The sequence below is a fragment of the Strix aluco genome, chromosome 3 (genome assembly GCF_031877795.1).
Source record: "Strix aluco isolate bStrAlu1 chromosome 3, bStrAlu1.hap1, whole genome shotgun sequence".
NCBI classification, from domain to species: Eukaryota; Metazoa; Chordata; class Aves; order Strigiformes; family Strigidae; genus Strix; species Strix aluco.
In genome coordinates this window covers 77,841,437-77,866,811 of record NC_133933.1, presented here as the reverse complement: position 1 = coordinate 77,866,811, position 25,375 = coordinate 77,841,437, and the positions used below count along the sequence as shown (strand labels likewise).

The 25,375-nt window shown below is 38.9% G+C and overlaps 1 protein-coding gene across 1 annotated transcript in view; it reads right to left on the bottom strand.

The window, feature by feature from the left end:
- Nucleotides 1-209: 209 nt before the first annotated feature.
- The window catches only part of FRK (fyn related Src family tyrosine kinase), a 55,225-nt gene continuing 30,059 nt past the window's right edge, over nt 210-25,375 (bottom strand). Inside the window, exons 3-8 of the mRNA XM_074819290.1 lie at nt 23,209-23,372; nt 22,411-22,579; nt 10,471-10,629; nt 5,254-5,435; nt 2,900-3,065; nt 210-1,070 (exon numbers count right to left, since the gene is read on the bottom strand). Coding sequence (XP_074675391.1) covers nt 856-1,070; nt 2,900-3,065; nt 5,254-5,435; nt 10,471-10,629; nt 22,411-22,579; nt 23,209-23,372 — 1,055 coding nt within the window. The 3' untranslated portion in view covers nt 210-855. The remainder of the gene's footprint in view (nt 1,071-2,899; nt 3,066-5,253; nt 5,436-10,470; nt 10,630-22,410; nt 22,580-23,208; nt 23,373-25,375) is intronic.

Genomic DNA, 25,375 nt, shown 5'->3' with positions numbered 1-25,375 from the left:
AGGTTGATAGTTGGACTGGATGATCTTCAAGGTCTTTTCCAACCTAGACGATTCTGTGATTCTGTGATTATTGAGTTCATGTTAAAATACCTTTTTCTCCAATATCCCTAAGATTAAGAACTATAAAACAAAACCTTACACTTCAACGGACAATAACTCATCAGTTCTGTGGCAGTATTTAACAACATTAAGAACAAACAGCCTCAAAAAACTAGTAATTTGTTTATTCTTGTAGAAAAGGAAGAGTAGACAAACTAAAAAAAGATCACTCTTTACATCCACCAAATAAAATAATTCCTTTTCTCCCATGAACATCTGTTTTATTTTCCGATATAGCAAAAGCACATGTACTTCAAGTCTAAGCAAGGCAATTAATCTCGATTCTGCCATCATCATAGTCACAGTTATTTTTTTTTACAGTAAGAGGAGTCTGGAAGCACAGATCCTGCTGTGCAGAGCCATCACATTCCTTCATGGCATCAACCTGGTAGAAATCAAAAATCTAAGGAAGAGCAGATAATTATTCCAATAAAGAAATTACAAAATGCTACAATGGTTATTGAACAACACTCATTTAATTTGTTCATTCTTGTGATCTGTTCTTTAAAAAATAAATAGAAGACTTTTTATTTTTCAGAAGCATGCAGCCTTCCAGCTTCCTGATGCTTAGTCTTGTGGAAGACTTGCCAGCAGCAAAAATTTTTAGTGTCTTTGAGTATCTGCGTGGGGATGAAAATGTAGCAGAATTTCTCAGCACCCCCTAATAACCTCCACACCTGAGGTTAGGCTGATTTCACAGGCCCCCACCCTTCAGCCATGTTGGCTAGCATCTGCCCCCAGACACAGCCTGGGGGTTCATTTCACCACGGCCTGAGCGTGAGCATAGGAGGAGGAGTCGGTCTCGAAGTAGCACTCCAGCTGTCCGCAGAGGGCCTCAAAGGTGGGCCGCCCGCCCGCCTCCGCGCTCCAGCACTGCAGCATCAGTTGGTAGAGTGGTGCCGGGCAGGTCTCTGGCTGAGGAAGTCTGTACCCCTTGTCCAGCATCTGGATCACCTGGTGTCCTGGCATACCTGCAAGCCGAAAGGAGTTCATCAGGATACTCGGGGTCTACTAAGTGACACTGTGTGTCCCTATCTCTTACCAAGAGGATGTAATGGGATGCTCCCCTGCGAGGTGCAAGTACAGGCTGAGGGCAGAGCTGGCCTCAGCAGGCCCCCTTCGATGGCAACAGCCCACGGGAGTCACCAGAGGACCCCAAACCAGCAGTTACAAACCACATGCAGCATTTCCCAGGCCCCTCACCTCGACTGCACCACATGAGCAGCATAGCAAATGGGTTCATCTGGGTGTGAGGCTTTTCCTCCACCATCTGGGTTTGCCAGAATTTTTCTGACATCTATTTCCCTTAAATTGTTCCTAAATCTCTCTAGTTTCAGCGACTCCAAAATCTCCCAAGAAAATCTGTCCTGCTGCTGAATTTTCCTCACATTTAGAAAGTTTTCCCTAATCTCAGCCCTAAGTTTCCTCTGGTGCAGCTATGTAATGGCATTCTGCCTGCTCTGTCACCAAAAGTCGTGTAGAAGAATCCATTTCCCTACCTTTGCTATACCTTTATATATTAAGACTATTGTTCTGTTCTCTTTCAATTTTCTACTCTTTAAATTAAATCTTGAATTGTGTCATCTTTACTTCTTTTCCCAAATCTCTGAATGGTGTTTCCTCTGCACATTACCCACTGCCACCGTAACCTCTTCTCCTAAGTGATTACCAAGGACAAACTCCTGAAAGTAATACCAAATAAGCAAATACCCATGGCAAAAGGATATTTTCAACTGTAAAGTTACAGATAAGCTATGCCTTTGCAAAGGAATAATGCTGAACATACTTTCAGACAATATCAAGAATCATAGTGTTACATACCATTTATACTTGAATAGCTTATTTATGCACGTGTATGTGCTTATGCACACACCTATAGCTTATATAAGAAAGAGCTGATGATTTTTTGCTTTGGTTTTTTTTATTTTTTTCAGAACAGTTTCACAGGAGGTAAGGGTGGCAATCAAAAAGCAAGATCAATTTTTCCTTTTACAGGAAATACCAGTTTGGGACCCTGTGAAATGTAGTTTATGGTGAATGCAACACCCCTCAGGCCTGTACAGATGCAGCATAACTTTTTTTTGCTTTAGTCCTTCCCTTGTGTTCTCCTCACCAGCACAAAATGAGTCACAGTCAATCATCTCACTGATACCTCGTGTTATTGGAGCCACAGTTCCTTGAGCATTTCTCACAGAGCTAGGAATAATAGCTCCTCTCATACCATTAAATCTGCTTTTGAGGTTGGTGACATTCCTAATTCTTGTGATCTTTCTCTTTATGAAGACTCCACTGCAATAGTCAAATATGAAGGAAGGGGGTAAAAACACCCTGATTCGTTTTTCAAACACCTTCTTCCTGAAGTGCCTGTACAGCACTTGACACATAATAATCTGTTCTTCCATGAGATATCCTCAAAAAGATAAATTTAAAAAAAAAAAAAACAAACAAGGGCAGAACGGGGGACAGAAAAACCTTCCCTTTTTACACATTCCAAAACTTGGCATCTTTGATCTGATGCTGGAGGGAAATAGCCAGTTGGCTTAGGTGTCTGTGCAATGCATGTTGACTCCATTGAAGGGAAGCTTGAATGGCTGCTAATCACAGCCTTTGGAAAGCTTCCATGGAGCCTGGGGCAGCCAGAAGGTCTGACCCATTAAATGGACCTCAACTGAACAGCCTTCTTTCTGTATTTACAGTTTTAACCCTTTAACATGCCTGTAGTACAGGCATTTAACATTTTTGTGTGCCATTCTTAAAGCAAGAAAACATTAGACATCATTCTTTAGGTAAAAGCACTTACCAGCATAAGGCATCTTTCCATAGGTGATTATTTCAAACAGAAGTATTCCAAATGACCAGACATCTGACTTGACGCTGAATTTGTTGTAGCGGATTGCCTCCGGGGCTGTCCATTTCACCGGGAGTTTTGTTTCATGCCTAGCTTCATATACATTTTCATTTTCTACCTGTCATGGGTAAAATGAAGCAAGCCTGATTTCAGATCTGCTTCAGCAAAGCACTTAAGCACCTGACTAAGCTAAGCATGTGCTTAATCTTATCCTCTTTTAGCCAAGCAGTTGCCTTTCATGGTATTAAAGCACGCACTTTCTGAAGTTTATTGTTGAATTGGGCTTCACAGTTGAGAAATGCTACAATTCATCAGAGGCTTTTCTAAAGCATTTATCATTTCAAGAGAGCACACAGCGTTGGAGTGGCTTGTGATTAATTATGACCTGCTACTGTGAATTCTGGACCTGGCATGAAAGATTTCAAAAGTCTGTCAGGAGTGGCAGTGTAAGCATCCTGCTGACACTAGAGACCAAATGGCTCCACGTTTGGTCTTCAGTAAACAGAGAAGGCAAGAGCAAGAGCTAATGAATTTCAGAACCTTTCTTCTGTGATTTATTGCGGTGTTGAAGGGCCATTGACTTTTATAACAATCACTTAAGCAGCTTTCGGGGACCAAAGAACAAACTCTAAGTGATTCCAATTAACATACTAGCTTACAGTGGGTCCAATTAATTCAAGTAAAGTGAAGATGAAAGACTGAAAGACGTGAAGAAAAATTATTTACTTGCAAATTTGTAGAATCACATCCTTGAAGTTTTATAGCACAGACATCTAAATTTTGTGAACATTTATTCTCTCTTTAATTCCTAAATGTAATTTAGTGTACATCATTCACATCCAAGCCTTGGTCAGGTTTTTCACATGCAAATCCAGGCAAAGCTGTACAAGATTTTGTTTGTTTGATTGTTTTTAATACAGAATGTACTTTTCCCAGCTGTAATCCCCTATAGTTTTGAAAAGACTAGTTCTTAGTTTGTATCTACATACTGATACAAGTTGGCATCTTGACCATGTTCATCTCTGAAAACAAGAAATTATTTCATTATGCTAATTAACGCACACAGAAATGCGGATTTCATTTCTCACACCTACTTCTTTGGGATCTTTGCATGTGACCATGTTAGTGCTTTGGCTTAGGAGACAGAATATTCCTAAGAATGTCTGCCAAGATGGCTCTATGACAGAGTGTTTTAGTAAAGTTCAGTTTTAACAAGAAATGTCAACAGCTGTAAATTATTGCCCTCTCTAGTGAGGACAGAGGAGAAATATCCATTGTAAGCATTGTTCATTTAAAAATATATATTTTTCATGTTAAAAAATATGCAATCTGAACTTATGCATAACTAGAAGAATCGAAATTAAGCAAAAAGCACTTTCAAAGTCCCTTGATGCCATTGTCAAGCCATTATTCTATACCTCAGTATGTAATAAATCCAACTCTCTTATGAACTTCAATTTCTGCTGCTTGAATGGAAAAAAAAACAAACAAGAAGCAGAGGGCTTTTTAGTCTGTTTTTCCCTCTCAGTGCAAGAACATAAATCAATAAAAACAATAATAAGACCTCAGAAATTATGGATTACATATTGAAATCCATAAAATATGGCAAATCAAATCCTTCCAACCCTGATCAAATCATTTTCTGAGGTAGAAAATCTCATTTCTAAACCACAGCTCTTTACTTGGGCGATCTTGGTCAGCATCTCTTGGCATTCCATGTCCTCAAGGGCTAGAGAAAAAAAACCAGTGCAATGGCAAAAAACTTGCAACTGCATCCGATTTAAAGCTCTGAGAGCTCACTTTATGAACTCCACTGTTAGTCATGGAGAGACATAAGGACCTTTTAAGATTGCTACCTGCACTCCCAAACATCATGGAGGCAATGGGGAAGTGAACAAGGAGAGAATAGCTGTCAATACATTTTTATATGCCTTCCCTTACAGGCTCAGGAATATAATTTTGCCATCATTCCTGTGATCTCACTCCATGTGGCAGACACTAGTGCTGTGGATAAAGGTTGTGCAGCAAAGGATATTGCTTGCCAGGCTCCTTCCTTGGTGGCTGAGTGGGAAGCAGACACCAGGATGCCATCTTCAGACTGACACCAACACACAGGCCAGCTTCTAACTTTGCATGGGATAACGCAGGTAGGGGTTACAAGTGAACAAGTTAGGGGTCCTTTTCTCCCTGGGCATGCCTTTTGCCATAACCCAGCAATCCAGAGGCTACAGTTCATCCTTTAGTTGACCTCTTCCACCTTGTTCCCCAGAGTTAAAGTAAATGCAATTGACCCTCTCACAACCCACCTTAAAAACTCTTGCAAGTCCAAAGTCTGCCACTTTGTAAACACTGTGTTCACCAACAAGAACATTCCTGGCTGCCAGATCCCGATGAATATAGTTCTGAGATTCAAGGTAAGCCATCCCGGAAGCCACCTGAGCAGCCATGTCTACTTGATGTGGCAGAAAGATTTGGGAGCCTGCATCTTCTGTTTAAAAAGAAGATGACAAGGATAACATAATATTTACAGTATTCAGATATAAATAACATAACAGCTGGATGGTTCAAATAGACAACACAAATCAACAAAACCATGCAATACAGTAATGTAACAGCCCAACCAAATGACAGAGGTTAGTGAATGACACTACTTAAAGTCATTCAGCTAGTTTCACGATAACTGAGTAACAATGCTTGTCCCATCTTCTCTAAAGGAGTATATACTAAATGCAGCACTTGATCTAGGCCTGGAAAGAGCTTCTGACACAGTCCAAAGAAAAAGACATTTATCTACCGATAGTAATGCAGATGTTTGCCTTTCTGACAAGTACATATCCTGTTCCAAACTGTGAGTAAGAGTTAATGTCAGTACTCGCTGGGTGTAGCCAAAGCTGACTAAAGATGGAAAAGCACAAAATCATGCTGGTTCCCTGTTCTCCAATGATTCTTGCTAGGAAATATACCATCTGCTGTCAAGTGTAACTCTCATTTTCACTTTCCAGTCCACTTGACTGCTTCATGCTGTTACCTCTGTTGCTACTACTCAACAGCAGGACTCCTTGAGCTGCTTTCAAGCTGCCTGCTCCTCTTGTAGAACTTTCTGAAGCAATGTGCATGCCGTTCCCACAACTGTAAGATCAGCAAGTCCCAGAAATAGAGATTTGGCAATCAAAGATTGGCTGTTCAAACAAAGTAGTAGAAGAAGTTTGAGCAGAGCAACTTGCCTCCACAAATGAAGCAAAGACCCTTAGGCCATGAAAAACTGCAGCTAAAAATAGTAAGACAGGTACTCAGAAAACAGTCATTGGGCTGTAACACATTAGAATTCAAATTCAGGGTCTTTGTGGCATGTTGGGGACAGTTGACCTCATCATAGCAAAGAATTTGTACCGCAAGGTAATCTGGGTAAGCCAAATCAGTGTTATAGGCAAGCACCACGGTCACCCAAACCCAAATACTGCAACACTGAAGAATGAGTGTCTACCACCGTGGCCTCTAATACTCAAAACGGTTTCTGTTTCAGAAACCTAACAATATCAAAAAGCTGAGTGCTTGCTGCTACATTTATTGGTAGTTCTCCTTTCTCATTGAGGATGGTGACTTTTTCTTACTGCCTCTGAGTTAAGGAAATAAAACATTTTGTAGCTGGCAGTTTTCTGTTCCTTATTTTGAATTGATTCATAATGAAAGTGTGTCTTAGCATTGTTTTGCATAGCCTGCTCCAGTTCTGGCATTTTATCTGACCTAACCTTGCAATCATTCCTTATGAAGAGTGTGAAATTTTAATTTACTAATCTAATTCTAGTTTACTAATCTATTCTGCAATCTCCAGGCCTCGAATTTCCTGCTTATCTGGATGTTCTGAGAGGAATAGGTAAAAGAAATGAATTTTAAATTATTACATTTGCCCTGTATGTGTATTGTCTTACTTCCTTTTTGAAGATAAACTCATTGTTATGATAATCCAGCACTAAGATTATTTACTTCTATTGTTGACTCAGAAAGTCTTTTCCTCTCCCACACATACGTTTAATAGCTGCCTTGACCTTTTAAAGAGAGAGGAAGAAAAATGAGGCTATATGAAAATCTATGGTTTAACCATCAAGAAAACCCATCACCAGGCCACAGACTAATATAACACTCTGAAGTTTTGCAGTTCTGATAACTGGCAGACATCAATATTTATTATTCATCTTACTGGACAAAGATATAAATCCTCATATGACACTTATGTTGTATTTAATCAGAAAATAACTACATATGTACAAGTACTTTGCATGAGTACCTGGGTTTTGGAAACTAGCTTATGTGACTGAGTTTAAAATCCCTCTCTCTGTGTTTCCTCTCACACTGCTCCTTCAGCTGCATAGGCTGCTGAAAGCAGACAAGGACGCAGACAGATTTGAGCACAGGTTTGTCATTGCTCTGCTGATGCTCCAGGCTGGCCTGACATAAGCTTGCTCCAAGAGGCAGAACACAGCAATGTCGCGGCAAAAAAAAAGGATGACTCATAAGCCTCTTGTTTAATGAGATGCCTCAGTACAGAATAGGAGTTAGAGCTGCTAAACCCTTCCTGTCTTATTCCCTGCAGGACACACAGGTGGACTGTGTTAAAGGACAAGGACAAGATCCACCTCTAATGGTGGAGTTGCAGCTGAAGACTATTTCTTCCCCTGGGGCCTGTTTGGGATCCCAGATCAGGCTGATCTGCATTTAGCATGTGGGCTGAGGGAGGGGAAGAGGCCATCATTGCCCTGGCTGCTGCAGTATTTCTTGGAGGGTTTCTCTCTGTGAGCTGGTTCTGCACTGCTGCTCTTATGGAGCTAAAGAAGGGCAAGCTGTAAGGAGGAACCTCAGCTGATCAGGAGCTGCAAACTGTGCACAAAGATGAAGCATGATCTGAAGTGCACAGAAGTGCAAATCATGTATGGTTGTTTCATAAAGATTTCTGACTATATCTCCAAAATCTGTTAGGCCAGTCAAAGCATGCAAGTTCAAGTATGGCACTGTGTTAGTACAATTACAGAGGTTTCCAGGCTAGCTCCTATCTGGCTGGTTGAGAGCAGGTTGGAAGAGTTTCCAGCTGTATTCATATGGGTATACATGTGCTTTAGTGTGTTTTAAAGTGTTTTAAAGAAGGAAAAACTACAACAAAAAAAAAAAAAAGTTAATATAACTTCCACACTCAAAACCTGGCACTACCAGTGAATTTATAAAACCTTCCCATGGGTTATTCTTTATCCTATGAAGAAAATGTAGTGCCTCCATGTCCTTTTTTTACTAATATTTTTTGACAAAACTATCACCCTTATATGAAAAATTTATTAGAGAAAATATTAAAGCAGGCTTAGGGTCTGCACCCTGTTCTAAGCAATCAATTACAACATCTCATATAGGAAAGACAGGAAAATATTCTCATTGACAGATGTCTGACAATAAATAAATAAATAAATAAATAAATAAGCAGCACTTTCCCCAGTTGAGAGCATTGCCTCTGTAATAATTCACTGAACTTCAAGACTACATCCCTGCCAAAACAAACCCCAGGTCTATCAGAATTGATAAAAACACTCATACGTTTATGACAATTTCATTCACATCCAATAACAAAGAAAAGTTTTCAGTTGCATTTTTCTCATACTGGTGGCAGCTCAATAACTCTGCATAGCAGTGTTCATCAAGAAGTGTCCCAATGTACATTCACAGGGTGCACAGGGAATTCACATGCCCATCGTTATTAAGTTGCTGTCATTATGGTGGAATGTGATAGTCATTATGCATTAAATATTAGGGATTTTTAAAGATGGAAAAACATACTATGCATTTCTAGAAAGGGAAATTCAACCAAAGAATGATCTCTGGACTTCCCCTCTGTTCCAGTTTGCCATATTTACCCATAGTGCACACAGAGACAGCAGCCTTTTGGAAATGTTTTCCTGGTTCCTGCAGTGGCTGAGTCTCAAGAATGCTTATCAGGAACTGTGCACTGACCGCCAGTCGATACAGATCACTTCCAGTCACAGAGCTCTACACAAACTTTAAATCACTTTCCTTATTACACTGATGGTAATGACTTTTCTCTGAGCAATACCTTTCAAAACACCTGGATCTCTGCTTCCACCTCCTAGTTCTGTTTATCCCCCTGTACATAGGCCATCAGACATGGGGATATACCACCAGGCTGTGTTTCAACTGGCCATTTTTATGGTTATCTTGACAGGTGCCTGGAAACCAACTGACCTTCCACAGTCTCTCTGATGCAGGACTACAGGAATGAGCACTTAGGCAAAGATCAGGCTGCACACGTGCTGCTCACAGCAAGGGGCAGCTGCTGTGCATATGCTGGCAACTGACTCACACACAGGCTACAGTGCTGATGTGTCCTGGACACGTTGTGCTCCGTGCACAAAAAGGCCAGTTTTCACCTCTGCAATAGCTGTGACTCATCCTGGCTTTCTCAAAGATATTTCTCCTGTGCAATAAACATTTTCATGCACAGCAATCATTTCCTGATCTGCCAGGCTTTAATCAGATAAGCAGCAATCTGCACACAAAGGCACCAAAGATGAGAATTTAAAGGAAATTTGTGCTTTGCTATCTCTGGCCACTAAATGTCTACAAAACTGTAGATGATCTGGCCCAAGATTGTTGCAGCCCCTCTCTGCACAGTTCCTGGTGGGGCTGTCCATCTACCAGAGATTTCTTTAGCTGCGATTGTCCCTGGACTGAGCCTCACTTAAAAAATGGTTCCACAGAGAAGATGGGGGAAGGCATGTGTCATGGTAAATGCTGTCTGTGGTACTTCACAGGGCTTTGCCTTATGGGCTGGAGACAGACAAGGAATTTAGCAAGATGATCACAGTGAACATTTTGTCTTCAAGAGATCATTACAGCTTTAGAGACATTTGGCATCTCAGAGACATCTACTAAACTGAAAATGGGTAACAACACTAGAATCAAGCATTTCTCAATAGCAGGGGTGAACTTAAAGTGCAATCATTATGCTAGTCTGTTCCAGGCTGTACAACTTTATTTTTAATTATTATTTGCCTTCAAAAGAGCACTTTGAAGTGCTGCTGAGATAAAAGCCCTGATGTGATAGGCAAGGGACAAATTCACAGTGAAAGGTTATCCCTGCCTAGTAATAGATTTCAAAGCTGTTAAGTATGTTTTGTGGAAGTGCCTCTATTTCATGTCAAATATGATGACCCATCCTTCTGGATGCTTATATTTTTATTCTGTCGGTGTATCTTCCCATCTACTCATAGAAATGGATGGAAAAATGTGGGTCATTATAAGGCAAGAATCAAACTGTGAATGTGATTCTCTCCTACTTCTCAAATACTTTGGCACGTCAAAAATTCATAAACCTCTTTCTTCCCTCTTTTCTCATCCTCATATGTGACAAATAATGTAGCTTTTATATTAAACCAGAGTGCTGTACTTCTATACTTTATGTTAGTGTATTTACTAAACTGACAGCTGTGGCACCCCTTGAAATGAGTTTATAGTCATTTGCTTACTTTGAAGGTATTCTAGAAGACTTCCATATCTCATCAGCTCAGTAATAATATAAATTGGGTCCTCCAAAGTACAGACAGCATAAAGCTGTATAAGCTTCGGATGTCTCAAGTTCTTCATTATTTGTGCTTCCCTCAGAAAGTCCTTTGGATCCATTGAACCTGAAACAACAGCATATAACAAAACATAAGATGAGGTTATTAAAGGCCTTCCTGCCAGCCTGGCAGTCTTAAGGGAATAACTGAGATTGTTTTCTGTCTTTCAAAGTACATTAGCATCTCAAATCTTCACAGTTCCCACAGAAAACAGACAGTGCAGCTGAAATAAACAGTTAATGAGTGAAACATGCCAGTTGCACAGGGACAGAGAACATATGTGTTCCAGTCACCAGAAATATAAAGGGTAAAATTAACTGCCCCCAGGCCTCCCCCAAACAGAAAAAAGTGAGGCTACAATGTTAAATGATATAATTTAAGCAAACAATTTTGTTACAGCTGGTTAACGAAATGACCAGAAACTGAGGCAAGAGTGCCTAGGTAATGAGCATAAAATTTCTGACAGAAAAATGGTGCTGCAATTTGTTGTACTGTCTTTTCAGCTTCAGCAATCTAAACCTGAAAGCATTGAAATCACTTTAGCATATAAGGAGTAGATGTGTGCATTTTATATACATAAATACAAATAACTATTTATAATGTTCACATAATAGCAACCTTATTAGAAATACCAATGTATGCACAGATGTAGCAGTAATTTTACATTTCCTTAAATGCAGAAGTATCTTAACAGCTAACGATCCCAAATTTTAAGTGTTACATAAAGTCATAATATCTCTAGTTCTGTTCATATACACAGTGAGCCAGTGCATAAACTATGTCAAAGAAACAATACAGAAATGACACACGGAGCTAGAGTCAGTGGCAAATTTAGGATTAGAGCTCATATGTCCTGAAAAGGGGATTTATTAGGAACAACATGCACAAATGCACAAAGTTTCATTAAGAAAAGATTACAATAAAGGTTGGGGGGAAAAAAATCTACCCATCTAGTCTGCTCTATGCCATGTTTAAAAACAAACTCTTTTCTTAGTGTAAGCAGACTGAGTCATTTGAGAAGCCAAGGCTGCACAAGTAAGAATCTTTATTTTATGTTTTCTTAACATTAGGTAAATGACAAGGTTCATTGGGAGTTTGACTCCCTTCCAAACATGGATGTTTAAATGAAGTGAAATGCTGGGAGGATGCTAAGTGGCTCAGCAATAAAACTGCACCAGAAAATCTGTTCTACAGAATGAACTGGCAAATCAGCCTGGGCCACCTTCACCCAACACCTACCTTGAATGTCACCTCCTGAAAAGTGCTCCAGCCTATTTCTCAAAACATAGCAATGATGTGTGATTTCATATCCTTGCATCAATGCGGGAGGAATGACTCAGAAATGCTTCTGACATAGACTTTATGAAAAAAGAGCCACTTGACATTGCAACTTGTGAGAGCAAAGATTATTGCAAGGGACAGTTACCCCTTTCCCCCATGTCTTCATACTTTCCTTGTCAATCCCATGGGGTCCAATTTGACAGTACTTTATAGGATGCCATTAGGAGGGATGGTGAAAGTTAATGGATTTCCATGCCATCAATAAATGGATAGCAGCCAATAATACATCTACTCAACAGGTACAGGCTATACCCATTTCCTTCTGTCACTGTCAGAGGAAAGTGGGGGCCTGCATGAAAAGTAAATGACTCATACTTGGTCTGGATAAAGCAGAGATTATGACAGTCAGGTGGGGGAAAAAAAAAATCTGTAATGCTAACATTATGTCCTTTCCTGTTTAGAGCAACATAATATTTACAAATTTATTTGAACTTTCCACCAATCATAGACTTCAAAAAACAAAGCCTAGGGTTGTCTTTATAGGGTTTAGACTCACTTTGATACTCAGGTCCATTTGCTTACTCTTTTCAAGATAGATACATTTGTTGTTGAAATCATCCTAAAGTCTACAGAGAAGCTGCATGGTGTGAAATATTCTACCTCCAAAGGTAAATGCATAAGCATGACTAGTGATTTAGCATTGCTGCCAAAATCAGACAAGTCGATCCTAAAAATGGTAAATTTGCTAACTTGGGGTCTACCAAATCACCTGTCCTCTGGATCATTATACAGGATTTCTTCACAGAAAATAACAATATCTAATTTGTTCCCATCATCAAAGTTTATCTACAAGGAAACTCGCAGTTTAATCATGCTCTAAACTTCTTCCAACAAACTGAAACCAAGCAAAATGTTTTTCAAATATGACAACTTCCAATAAATTGACCAGGAAGGAAGTATCCTATTAGCTGAATAGCAGCAAATCCTTCTTTACACTGTAAAAGTAATTAATAATAATGATAACAAATCAGTGACAAAGATCAATAAGAATTTCCTGTATATTTTAAAGAGCATATGTAACCTTCAGTTTTACTTAGTTTATATCTTTAAATAGCACAAGTAGCAGATAGTGCTCAAAACCGGCCCAGAGCCCTGTAGCTCTTATACTGTAGTTAGTAAGTGGATTGTATGCTAAATGAAAAAAAATAAAAAGTGTCTTTATCAGTGTTTTGTCTAAGATCAGGTTTGAGCAACTAGATAAACAAAGTAAAAACTGCCTCTAAAAACAATCTTGCTGCAAATTAGTTAGGTAAATCCTGTCACAACAGTGGCAAAAATGTTACAATACATTTCTTCGAGGAAGTTCATATAAATGAAATATATAAAATATATGCCACAGAGTTTCAAATAACTGGGATTTTTTAGTCTGTAGTTGAATTACATGTGTTTTCAATGAAAACTTACATTTTCAGCTGTAAGTGGTAAAAACAGTATGAAGAGCAGATTACTGTAAGTAGAAACGACTTGATCAAAAACCAACTAGTTAACAGAAGCCTTTACTGAAATAAGTGTCCCTTCTGTAAGACACCATTTTGGGAGTAGATTGATCAGTACCTGAAGAAAATACAGTTTTGATAATTTGTTTCTTGAATGAAAAAAGGTTTTGTAAATGTCAAAGTCCTTCTTAAGAATAAAATGTAGTATGTTTCTTTGATGTGTTCTGTGATGTGCTGCTTTGCCAGAAACTACCTCTAATTTAAGCCTACTTAAAGCAGGTATATCAGTTCTGATTACTTTCTGAAAATATTTTGTTCTAGAATTGAGGAAGCTTCACATTGTAAGATAAACACTGATAATTTGAAAATGAGTTATAGAGAAAGGTCAGGTTTTTTCCAGTTTCCACTGGCCTAAGTGTAAGTGGCCCTTAAATATTTGATAAACCCCTCCAGAGACCCTTTGCAACTTTCAATAAACCTTCCCAAAGGGCTTCAAAGTAACCTTGTACTTCAGAGCAACCTTGTCTTCTGAATATGTTTATACAAAATGAACTTATGTACAGAGTACATTGAGCGTATACTGTGATCTTCTGAATAAGTTTATGCATAATAAAGAAGTAATATTAAAAAGACCAAGTTTTTGGTAACACAAGAGACTGAGTGTAAACTATTCACATTAACAGGAGAATGAGATAGGTATCTGACAATTCTCAAGCAGCTTTCTCACCTACAGCAATGAACTTACAAGTTAGTGTAAGGTTATGTACTGAACTAAAAGGAAAAAAATAATTTCTTTGTTCAGGGAAATTGGGAGACTTTCCTGAGTGCAAAGCTTTTTGCACTGCATATGCACTAAAGACCTGACATACTGAAGAACTGAAAATATTGTTAAAACCTCCACTGACAATACCAACCCAGAGATTATTTTAAGAAAGCCTCCTGAAAAAAAATCTTGCTCAGGCAGCTTCCATGCAAATAGAGAAGCTTGGGAGATGCTTTACAATATGATAATGACAAATGCATCTGTCAACTTGAACAGGCATGAGGAACTTTCTCAGATACGATTAATTGGTGATGATAGATGTCTGCTTTACATGCTGACAGTTGGAGAAGCAAGCTAGCCCAGACAATAGGTTCTAGAGAATCCATCACACTCAGCACAGGACAAAGTGCAAATCCCTGCTGCAATGATTTCCACTTAAATAGAAAAAACAATGTCTCAGTGAAGAAATAAAAACAGAAATGTGAAATGACATGTTCAGGGACCTACAGCAAGAGAGTGCTGTCCAGAGTCAAGAATAGCAATTGCTGGCTTCTAGACCATTTTTCTATCTGCTGATCCCTACACCCCTTTGATGACCATGGGTCAACAACTCAAAAGTCAGAGATGTTCCTTAAGGTAAAGATGTTCTTGTGTTTTGTTTTTTCATTCACACATCCGTCACTATGTTTTTGGCTGGTAAAATATCACAGATGTCTCCAAAGCAGAATAAAACACCAGTGAACAAATAAGAGAATTATCTGAATGAAGGCATCACATTACTACTGCTTTTTGTTTATAGTCACAGTGATCAACAAATTGTAGTAAGAATGAGGAGAGGTAATGGGTAAAACATGGACCGAACAATGTTAAAGAATGAAGAACGGAATGATCGTGGGGAATTTTGACTATTGTAACTGTGACAAGGGGTGAATTGTGTGTAAATTGTCCACTTTGGTGTTATGATGATGTTTTTCTGATTTTGGTGTGAGGAATTATTTTTGTTCATGTGACTGAAGTTTGTGTGATGGCTGTGGATTTTAACAATAACTCTTAAAATATGTGATTCACAGAGGTGAGGGGTGGAATGTATTGGGTTCGTGTGGCATGGTTTTGGTAGCGGGGGGGCTACAGGTGAGGCTACAGGCTTATTCTGTGAGAAGCTGCTAGAAGCTATATCCAATGGACCCAATGCCATCGGCTCTAAGAAGGACCTGCCGCTGGCCAAGGATGAGTGGTAGTGGTAGTACTTTCTGGGATAATGTATTGAAGTAGGGGAAAAAGTTGCTGCACAACAGCAACTGCTGCCAGAGAGAGGAGTGAGAATATGTGAGAGAAACAACTCTGCAGACACCAAGGCCAGTGAAGAGGAGGTGGAGAAGGTGGTCCAGGCGCTGGTGCAGAGATTCCCCTGCAGCCCATGGTGCAGACCATGGTGAGGCAGGCTGTGCCCCTGCAGCCCATGGAGGTTAGCAGTGGAGCAGATCCCCACCTGCAGCCTATGGAGGGCCCCATGCTGGAGCAGGTGGATGTGCCTGAAGGAGGCTGTGACCCCGTGGGAAGCCCACGCTGGAGTGGCTCTGGGCAGGAACTGTGTCCCCATGGAGAGAGGAGCCCACACTGGAGCAGGTTTGCTGGCAGGACTTGTGACCCTGTGGGGGACCCACACTGGAGGAGACTGTTCCTGAAGGACTGCACCCCATGGGAGGGACCCACACTGGAGCAGTTCGTGAAGGACTGTCTCCTGTGGGAGGGACCCTACACTGGAGCAGGAGAAGAGTGTGAAGAGTCTTCCCCCTGAGGAGGAAGGAGTGGCAGAGACGATGTGTGATGAACTGACCTCAACCCCCATTCCCGGGAGCAAAGATGAGCCCGGGAAGAAGGGAGGGGTGGGAGGGAGGTGTTTTAAGGCTTAGTTTCTATTTCTCATTACCCTATTCTGATTTGACTGGTAATAAACTGATTTCCCCAAGTCGAGTCTGTTTTGCCTATGACGGTAATTGGTGAGTGATCCCTCCCTGTCCTTATCTCAACCCATGAGCCTTTCGTTATATTTTCTCTTCCCTATTCAGCTGAGGAGGGAAGCGATAGAGTGGCTTTGGTGGGTACCTGGCATCCAGCCAGGGTCAACCCACCACACCAAAGGACTCTAGTTTAATTATGAGTCCCGTGACTCTTCCTGCAAGGTTAATAGAAATATTGTATAAAGATAAAGATCACAGACTAATCCTTCTGACATTTTGAAGGTCTTCATAATCCACCACTGCCTCTGAAAAAAGTCTCCAAAGAGTCAGGGGAAAACATGGTTCTGGATCAATAGATTTAATCTTCTGATATTTTTGATAGTGAAGTATTGAACATTCTGTTAAGAGACGAACAACAAATGCTAGCAGAAACAGGAATTCATTGAGAAAGGATGGTTCATTGAATCTGAAAACATCTCTGGTTGAGTTGTTTATCCTGCAAAATCTGCCATATGGTCCATAAGGGCTGTATGTGGAGCCCTCTTGTCCATAGCCAGTGGACATACACTAGATACTCCATAATCACAAAGGTAGAGGGTAACCCACCATCAGGTTCATCAGAAGGTGGACATTTCGTATGGCCTCCTTAGCAACCCCAATCTTTCTGCAGTTCTTGGTCAGAGGGCTCCCAGGCTGACCAGTTTAAGATCTCATAGGCTCCACCAGTTTAATATTTTCCTTAGTTTTGTAACTGTTCTAAATTCTGTGGAATTACAGAATACTGCAGGTAGCTGAATTCACCTTCTCCAACTGTAGGCAATTATTCAGGCATGTAGATCTAAATTAGTTGTCCAGACTTTACAATCAATGGAAAGAAACATGCTTTAATAGCATGTTATTCTCTCATTGTAATGTACATTTCTAACCTACAGTATGATTTATCTGACATGCAAATTCTTATTTCTTCCCACTAATTATTAAAAAAGCCTGATATATATAAGATGTTAGATGCCTAAAAATAGGAAAAATGTAGCTAGTATGCTACACATCAATGTTTCTGAAAGAAACACTTATGAAATTTTCAGTTTGTGTGCAATATCTGAAAAATTGGCTTTTGCTCCAAATTGGAGTGGAAACAGATTTCTGAATACCCTAATTACTCACAAGTCAGGAATCACACATTTGCATCAAGGGAGAACTGGCTCTAGGAAAAAATCCATCACTGCTATCTCACCAGAATTCTGGGAGTTTTATTCTTCCTACAGGTTGGAAGGTCATCTGCCTAAACACAATGATTTTAAGACTTTTAGCAGCAATAGCTAGAATTAGTGTAAGTTCAGGAAAAGTATTTGAGAAAAGACAAGAGTACCATATAACAAGAAACTATATTTAGCCTTTCTAAAGACAATTGAAAATTGGTTTAACTTGCTCTGTATGTACCTCCAGAATGGAAAGAAAAAATAATGCATACAAGGAGGCTTTTATTTTATTACAGGAAGACATAGCAAGAGTTTAAGAGAAGACATCAGGTAAATCCAGATGAGAAATTAGCCCACATTCTTACAGATATAGTGATATGCCATTAATAGAAACTGTCAAAGATAGCAGAGGCAACTTCTCTCTGTGTCTTCATCTCAGGACTAGAAGACTTCTAGTTATTATCTAGTCAAAAGCAAGCTGTCTTTTGATTAAATATAAATATGCTATCTCAGCAGAGGGGTGAAATCTAATGACATATAACAGCAAAGTATTTAGACTATACATGATCTAGGACAGGTGTACACTGTAAAACAACGCTCAACAGAAAAACTCAAACTAGCAGAAATCCCTTCTGGCCTTCAGGCCTATAAATCTATGACAAACTGATTGCATTACGCTCTTCTATATTGTTTGCTATGTGATTACCTTACTTGATTAACCTGCTCCTGCTTGGTAATGAGAGCATGGTTCCATGTCACAATTTCTCTGGTGGTAAAGCCATTTTAACAGAACCCTCTCTATCTCAATCCCCTGTATTTAGCAGATCACTTCCAGTTTATCACGCTTCTCTACTGTTTTGATGACTTTTCCAGTGGGTCTACACTGTGAAGTATCTTAGCAAAAAGACTTTGATTTAAAATATGCCCCCTCCTCCCCCAGTGTAGACACCTTATTTAGATCTTTGAGACAAGCAAAAATTGTGCTGGGTCCTGCACTTGGGTCACAACAACCCCATGCAACACTACAGGTTTGGGGAAGAGTGGCTGGAAAGCTGTCTGGTGGAAAAGGACCTGGGGGTGTTGGTCAACAGCTGGCTGAATATGAGGCAGCAGTGTGCCCAGGTGGCTATGAAGGCCAAGAGCATCCTGGCTTGTATCAGAAACAGTGTGGTCAGCAGGACTAGGGAAGTGATCATCCCCCTGTACTTGGCACTGGGGAGGCCATACCTCAAACACAGTACTCAGTTTTGGGCTCCTCACTACAAGGATATTGAGGTGCTAGAGCATGTCCAAAGGCCAATGAAGCTGATAAAGGGTCTAAAGTGCAAGTCTTATGAGGAGTGGCTGAGGGAACTGGGATTGTTTAGCCTGGAGAAAAGAAGGTTCAAGGGAGACCTTATCACTTTCTACAGCTACCTGAAAGGTAGTGAGAGAAAGAAAGCAAGATGGGTGTTGGTCTCTTCTTCCAAGTAACAAGCAACAGGACAAGAGGAAATGGCCTCAAGTTGTGCCAGGGGAGGTTTAGATTGGCTATTAGGAAAAAATTCTTCACTGAAAGTGTTGTCAAGCATTGGAACAGGCTGCCCAGGGAAGTGATTGAGTCTCCATCCCTGAAGATATTTAAAAGACGTGTAGATGTGGCACTTAGAGACATGGTTTAGTGGTGGAATTGGCAGTGTTAGGTTAACAGTTGGACACAATGATCTTAAAGGTCTTTTCCAACCTAAATGATTCTATGATTCTAACAGGAGAGGATCGTTTTATAGTGTGTTACACTCAAAGCCTGAAATATTGCCTATGTGAATATTGGAAGCTTCAATCTTGACATGATGTATTTCTTGATTATTCATGAACTACTATGTTTTCCATTCATTTATCTTTATATTATGATGAATGAAGTTACCAGACCTAGCCTTTGTTGTAATTTTATTAGTACCAACCTAAGCATTTATTACTCAGATTAGGGTAAGAGTATTGGGGTTTTTCGTTATTGAAATGTTATTCCTCATGAGTAATGATGAGAACAAGCTATGGAAAACCAGTATGCTAGCTGATTACAGTAAGGCACTCCAAATGGTGAAAAACATTGTGGAGAAGAGGGTAATTCCCTAGAGAAGTATACGACAAGGTTAAATACTTCCATTTGAGACTGTTTTTGTAGATTGAGATAGTTCACAAAGTACAGTGATAAGAGATTCAGTATTACTTATATAATTTATCAAGATGGCTTTGGGAATCAAATTCTTCATTCTGAGTATCACTAAGTGCAATGTATGACTTTCTTATCACAGTATCAGATCACAAACTCTCTGCTATCCAAGCATCGCATCCAGGTTAGGCTTGTGTCTGCCCTAACTCAATATAACCCACTGTGAAATCAATGAAACTACTACTGTTGACCTTAACAGGAATCAGACTAGAGTGAAAAAAACAGAGATAGAAAAATTATTGATTAATAAAGTCTTTTTTCACAGCCAGACTATGATATTACAAAAAGTATCACAATGGAAGGCATTTATTCCACTGTACTGTGCTAGTCTGTATGTAATAACGAGTTTGTAGTGAATATTATGTTTATTCCAGTGTAAAATTTAATTTTTAGCTAACAAACCTATTGAAGAAGTTTATGTGATCACTTTTTATTGTTTTATAGTCTTCTGTATGTGCATTCTTAGGACACCCTATTATTATAGAAACCAAAAAAACCTTCTTTTCCTGCTCACATCACTCTAGAAGTCTTGTGTTCTCTGTGTGCTTTATCAGCAAGATATTAAAAGGATACTGAGTTGAACAAAGAACAGATCTCCATAGATCAGTTTGGCCTTAAACACATAAAAATCTGTTTCAGATATAAAATTAACTAACTTTTCCATTTCTTCAGGTGGAGTATTAGTAGCAGTCATTCAGCTAATCAGCATCAAAAAAGAAAAAAAAAAAAAGAAAAGAGAAAAAAAAAAAAGAAGGCAAATTGAAGCTGGAACTTGCTGCTAGTGTTTCACATATTTCTGGGTAGTCTTGTCATTCTGATTGAATCCATTATTAAAACAGAAGTTTGTTTCACAAAGAACTGATAATATGTACTGTCCCTATTATACAGAAGAAAAGCTGAATTGGAGCTTTGTAATGAGTTATTAAGAGGAGATGAGACATGATTAAGATAGCTTCCCATTTTTGCATATGCCATACCAGATAAATGTCAGCTCCACCTACCCACTAAAGAAAATAAGTAGAAATGTGTGCACTGCAATTTGTTCAAAATCTAATTATTTAGTTTGATGAGAAACAAGTTTTTTCCTAGGGTGCTAATTGCCACATATTTTCTTAAAGAGGAAAGCAAAAGACAATTTCTAAAAGGAAACTTAATATAAAAATTTAAGATAGTTTACTCTTGTTCTTCATTCCAGCTTCATTTATTTCCTTCTTTAAATATCATTTAAGAGATTTCGCACTTTAGTAAGGACCCTTCAGTCTTCTGCAATAAAACATAATTGTCCAGATGTTGCATTAAATCATTAAAGGAAAGTAAACTCAGACGGACAAATGAGGTTCTTGACTTATGGAGAAGAAAGTCAAGTATCATACTGGCCTGTTTAAACAGAGGTCTAGCATGACAGAAATGTGAAGCAAATATATTTCTTTACACATCTAGACTTGTTCTTCCTTTTAGCATCATTCTTGGAAAAAATATGGTTACCACCTCGAAACAGCCCAGTAAAGATCTTCTGAAAACAGTGGAACATCTAAAATATTTGAGCTACACAAAGAATCTGGTTGAGCTGTTTAACCTAAAGAAGAGAAGACCAAAAAGGAACTTGATAATAGTTTTCTAGTATGTACAACACTGCGTAAAGAGGAAGAAAATAATATATCCTCTTTAGTCATGGTGTATAAGACAAGAGGTAATGGACTTGTACTGCAGAATGAAAGATTCAGTTCAGACACAAGGAGAAAAAGACTGATTGCAGACTTGTGGTTTCAGAAGTCAATAAAAATAGGCATAGGGATCCCTGTCACAAAAGCTATAGGCTTAGTGGATACTGTCTTAGGAAAGGGAAATGGACAAAGAGATTTCAAGATGGTTTCTGTGTTTACTGGGTCACAAGGGAGATGTATCAGTTCACTGAAAAAAGTATGCTTTCACATGAATTATAGAAGGCCCTTAGTCTGAACAGTTTTTCTAATTTCAGTTAAGCAGAGAAAAAAAGGTGCTTATTTGCTTTCAATTTGCAAGTCCCAAAACACAGACGATACCCTGATACAAGATAGCCCTAAAACACATGCTTAAATTCCTCCCTGTTCAGGAGACCATTCAAGCAGGACTCAAGCATATTGTTGTTATTCTGAATCAAAGATCTGAATCTGTTCTGCTTCCTGAAACATGATCACTAATGCCCAACACAAGCTTTTTCAATTAACCACAACTCATTATACTGATATTTCTTTTTAAAAAACATGTATATCATCCAGGCTACCTTTCTTATCTACATGGTTCTTGCCATCTGCTGGTGGATACTTTATGTTACTTAACATAATGATACTTAAATGATACTTATGATACTTAAAATGTACAAATTACTTGAAGTTAATGAAAAATAATCAAGAAAAATGTTTAAAGCTGTATTAGTAACAAGCCTATATTATATGCAAATACTGGATGTTAATGTTGTGTATCAAAAACTTTGAGAAATTTTATTCAATCAATATTAAGATTAAAGCACTTCTTAAATACAAGCTTAACATTGTACATATTCTATATTACCAATGAATCATTACAATATAGCATCTAATCACTAGAAGAAATTCTAGAGATGACAAACCAGTATTAAACCGATTACTTCACCTACAGATGAAATGTAGTCATTCAATTCCACACAAGCATTATTGTACAAATAGATGTCCTTGCTGGAGCTGCCTTTTTATGTAATATAGATGTTGAATGAGTTCAGCTCATATGGAAACAGAAGACTGTATAAAATTGTAATTCAAAATACCAAAGAATATCTGGATCTTGAGCTTCATGTTTAAGTGCATGGATTTTAAGAATGATTGCATATATGTGTAGGCTCTCTTTTCATTAGCATTTAAGAAATAAAGGAGCACCCTTGCTAACATTTCACTTTATTAACATTTCAGAGTAATTCACATACCTGGTTTTAATGTTTTGATTGCCACGGGGGTGGTGTTATTCCACAGTCCTTCCCATACCTCACCAAACTGACCAGATCCTAATTTTTTCAATAATTTCAGAGATTGTCGGTCTATCTCCCATTGATCGACAGTTTTATATGACAAATCAAAAGTAGTAGGACTTTGTATCTTGTAAAAGAAAATAAATAATACAGTAATTGAGACTTCTAGTATTTTTTCAACAGCATATACAAGTAATTGTTAACTATGTCAGGTAAAGTTACAACCGATATAAATAATGTTTCCTTAGAGTACACACATGTCATAAAGTGAGATGAGAATGTAAAATACAGCCCACATCCAGAGTATTTTTTTTTTAGAAATAAGAAATACTCTAAGGAAAATATCCTGCCATTAAAACTAAAAATTAGAAATCATCTTTCTAGCAAGCTTTTTGAACAGTGACGTAGTGCTTGCCTGAACCTTGTGGTTTTGTCTCAGTAATTACTTCTGGACAGCTAGAGTTATGAAGTTGGAGATTTCATCTCAATATACATTTATAAAAAGGTATTCATAAATCATGATTTGGCATATTTTCTCCTCCAGCGACACGATGATTTGTTAAAAATGGCACACTATTTAATTATTAACATGTCAGCTTCAAGAATGAAACCGTAGCGCTACCCAGAACTTCCTGAAAATAAACAGATCATCAACATTTTGAAATGGTAGAAGCAGATATGGGGTTTACACCTTCTGACTGATATCTAATGAGTTAGCGTACAAAAAATAGTGCACAGCATAGCATCCACTCTTACCTTTAGGCATGGCTTTCCGAGAACCACACAGAGGCCATCACTGTTCTTACTGTAATAGTCAACAAACTCATTCAGAGTTTTGAAAGTTTTCCTTCTGCTTAGGAAAAATCCTCCTTCATCGAGCTTTCTGATCCTGTAGTGCTTCACAGATACACCATCAAAAACTAAGAAAATTTAAATATATTAAATTTCCATGAATTATAGCAGTGGTACAGTATAGCTTATGACCAATTTTGAGGTTCTTAAATGAGGACCTTAAAAGAAATTATTTTAGATTCAAAGATGACAACTATAAAAAATCTCTTTCAAACTAAAGCCCACTACTTAGATAGCTTAACACATCTAGTCTATCAGTCTTCAAACATTCACATTTGGAGATTCTTGCTTGCACCATAAGAACTGACGTAAAAATACATAAATACATCTTCCGTGAGGTAGCTCATATGTTCCATCTTTTAGAACACCAAAAACAGCCAGGAGCATCTAATTCACAGTAATCATTTAATCAGTTTTTAATATTTCATTTATCAGCATTAACATTCCAAACAGCAGCTGCTGGGCTGCCAGGCATTTTAAAGCAAACAGATATACCCTCCACATGGCCATGACTCTCTGAAAAGCACTCACATCTTCCATGGGTTTCACAGAGTTTTGTGCATGTTTAGAAAATGTAAAATTCAGGCCAATAATGTTCTGTTTCGAGTAGCCGATAACTCCCTTTCCACTAAAATGTGTTTTATTTTAATCTGTTGTTTCCTAATCAACAAGACTTTTCTCTCCTCACCTCCTGTAGGCTATTTACCTTCATGTCATGATACCCAGTGTCCTTCTCTGTGACCATCAGAGCACTCTTTAGAGATGTCAGAAAGAAGGCTGGGGCTAGACCTGGACCAGCAGCAGACCAGAGATGGACAAAAAATGCACTATCACTCACCTAGTGCATTATTTAAGGAATATTAGGCTGTAATTGCCATTTCTCACATCTCCATCATACATGGCTTAGAGCAGTGGTCTCCAAAGCAGAGTGTGCAACTCAGGGAGTGCGCAAGACAATCCATTAGGGTGTGGGAAAAAGTATTTTTTGTACCATTAATAAGTAAAATAAATATTTTAAAAATACTGTTTATTTCATCTTTATGTCATCCATTTTTATTTTTTTTTGTTTATGTTTGTGGTGGTTTAGGCCCTGCCAGGATCCGAGACCACGTTGTCACTGCCCCCCCCCCCTCCTCCAACCGGACGGGGCAGAGTGAAATACAAACCCCCGGGGCTGAGATAAGGAGAGGTTTAATACAGCAGTGCAACAGCAACAAACTGAACAACAACAAGAACAGTAACAATAGCAGTAATAGTAATAACAATAAACAGAACAAAAAATGTACCAATACAGCAGTGAGGAGAGTGACCGTATAACACGCGTGTTCACCGATTCTCCCGCACTTGGGCGTCCGGAGGTGACGTCAGCATGGTATTGAATAACCCGGCTAGAGCTTTCCCCCACTGCTGGGGAAACTTAACCCTATGCTAGCTGAACCAGGACAATGTTCTACAATGTACATAATTTATCAGTACAGTATATATACGTATATAGACTACAAACAAATAAATAAATAAACATATATTGAGGGTGAATGCTCAAAAATCTTTTTACTTGTGGGAGTGCACAATCAAAAAAGTTTGGAGACAACTAGCTTAGAGATATCCTTTATAAAGAAATATCAGTAGTAGCAATGGCAGGCTGAGCATCAGCAGAGAGGGCAGTTCCGAAGAGCTGGAAAGGGATTTAGTCAATTATGTGGGGTGTCATTTAGCATGACACTCCATGACTGAGACAGAATCACAGAATCATCTAGGTTGGAAAAGACCTTGAAGATCATCCAGTCCAACCATTAACCTAGCACTGACAGTTCCCAACTACACCATATCCCTAAGCGCTATGTCAACCCGACTCTTAAACACCTCCAGGGATGGGGACTCCACCACCTCCCTGGGCAGCCCATTCCAACACCTAACAACCTGTTCTGTAAAGAAATACTTCCTAATATCCAGTCTAAACCTTCCCTGGTGCAACTTGAGGCCATTACCTCTTGTCCTATTGCTTATTACTTGGTTAAAGAGACTCATCCCCAGCTCTCTGCAACCTCCTTTCAGGTAGTTGTAGAGGGCG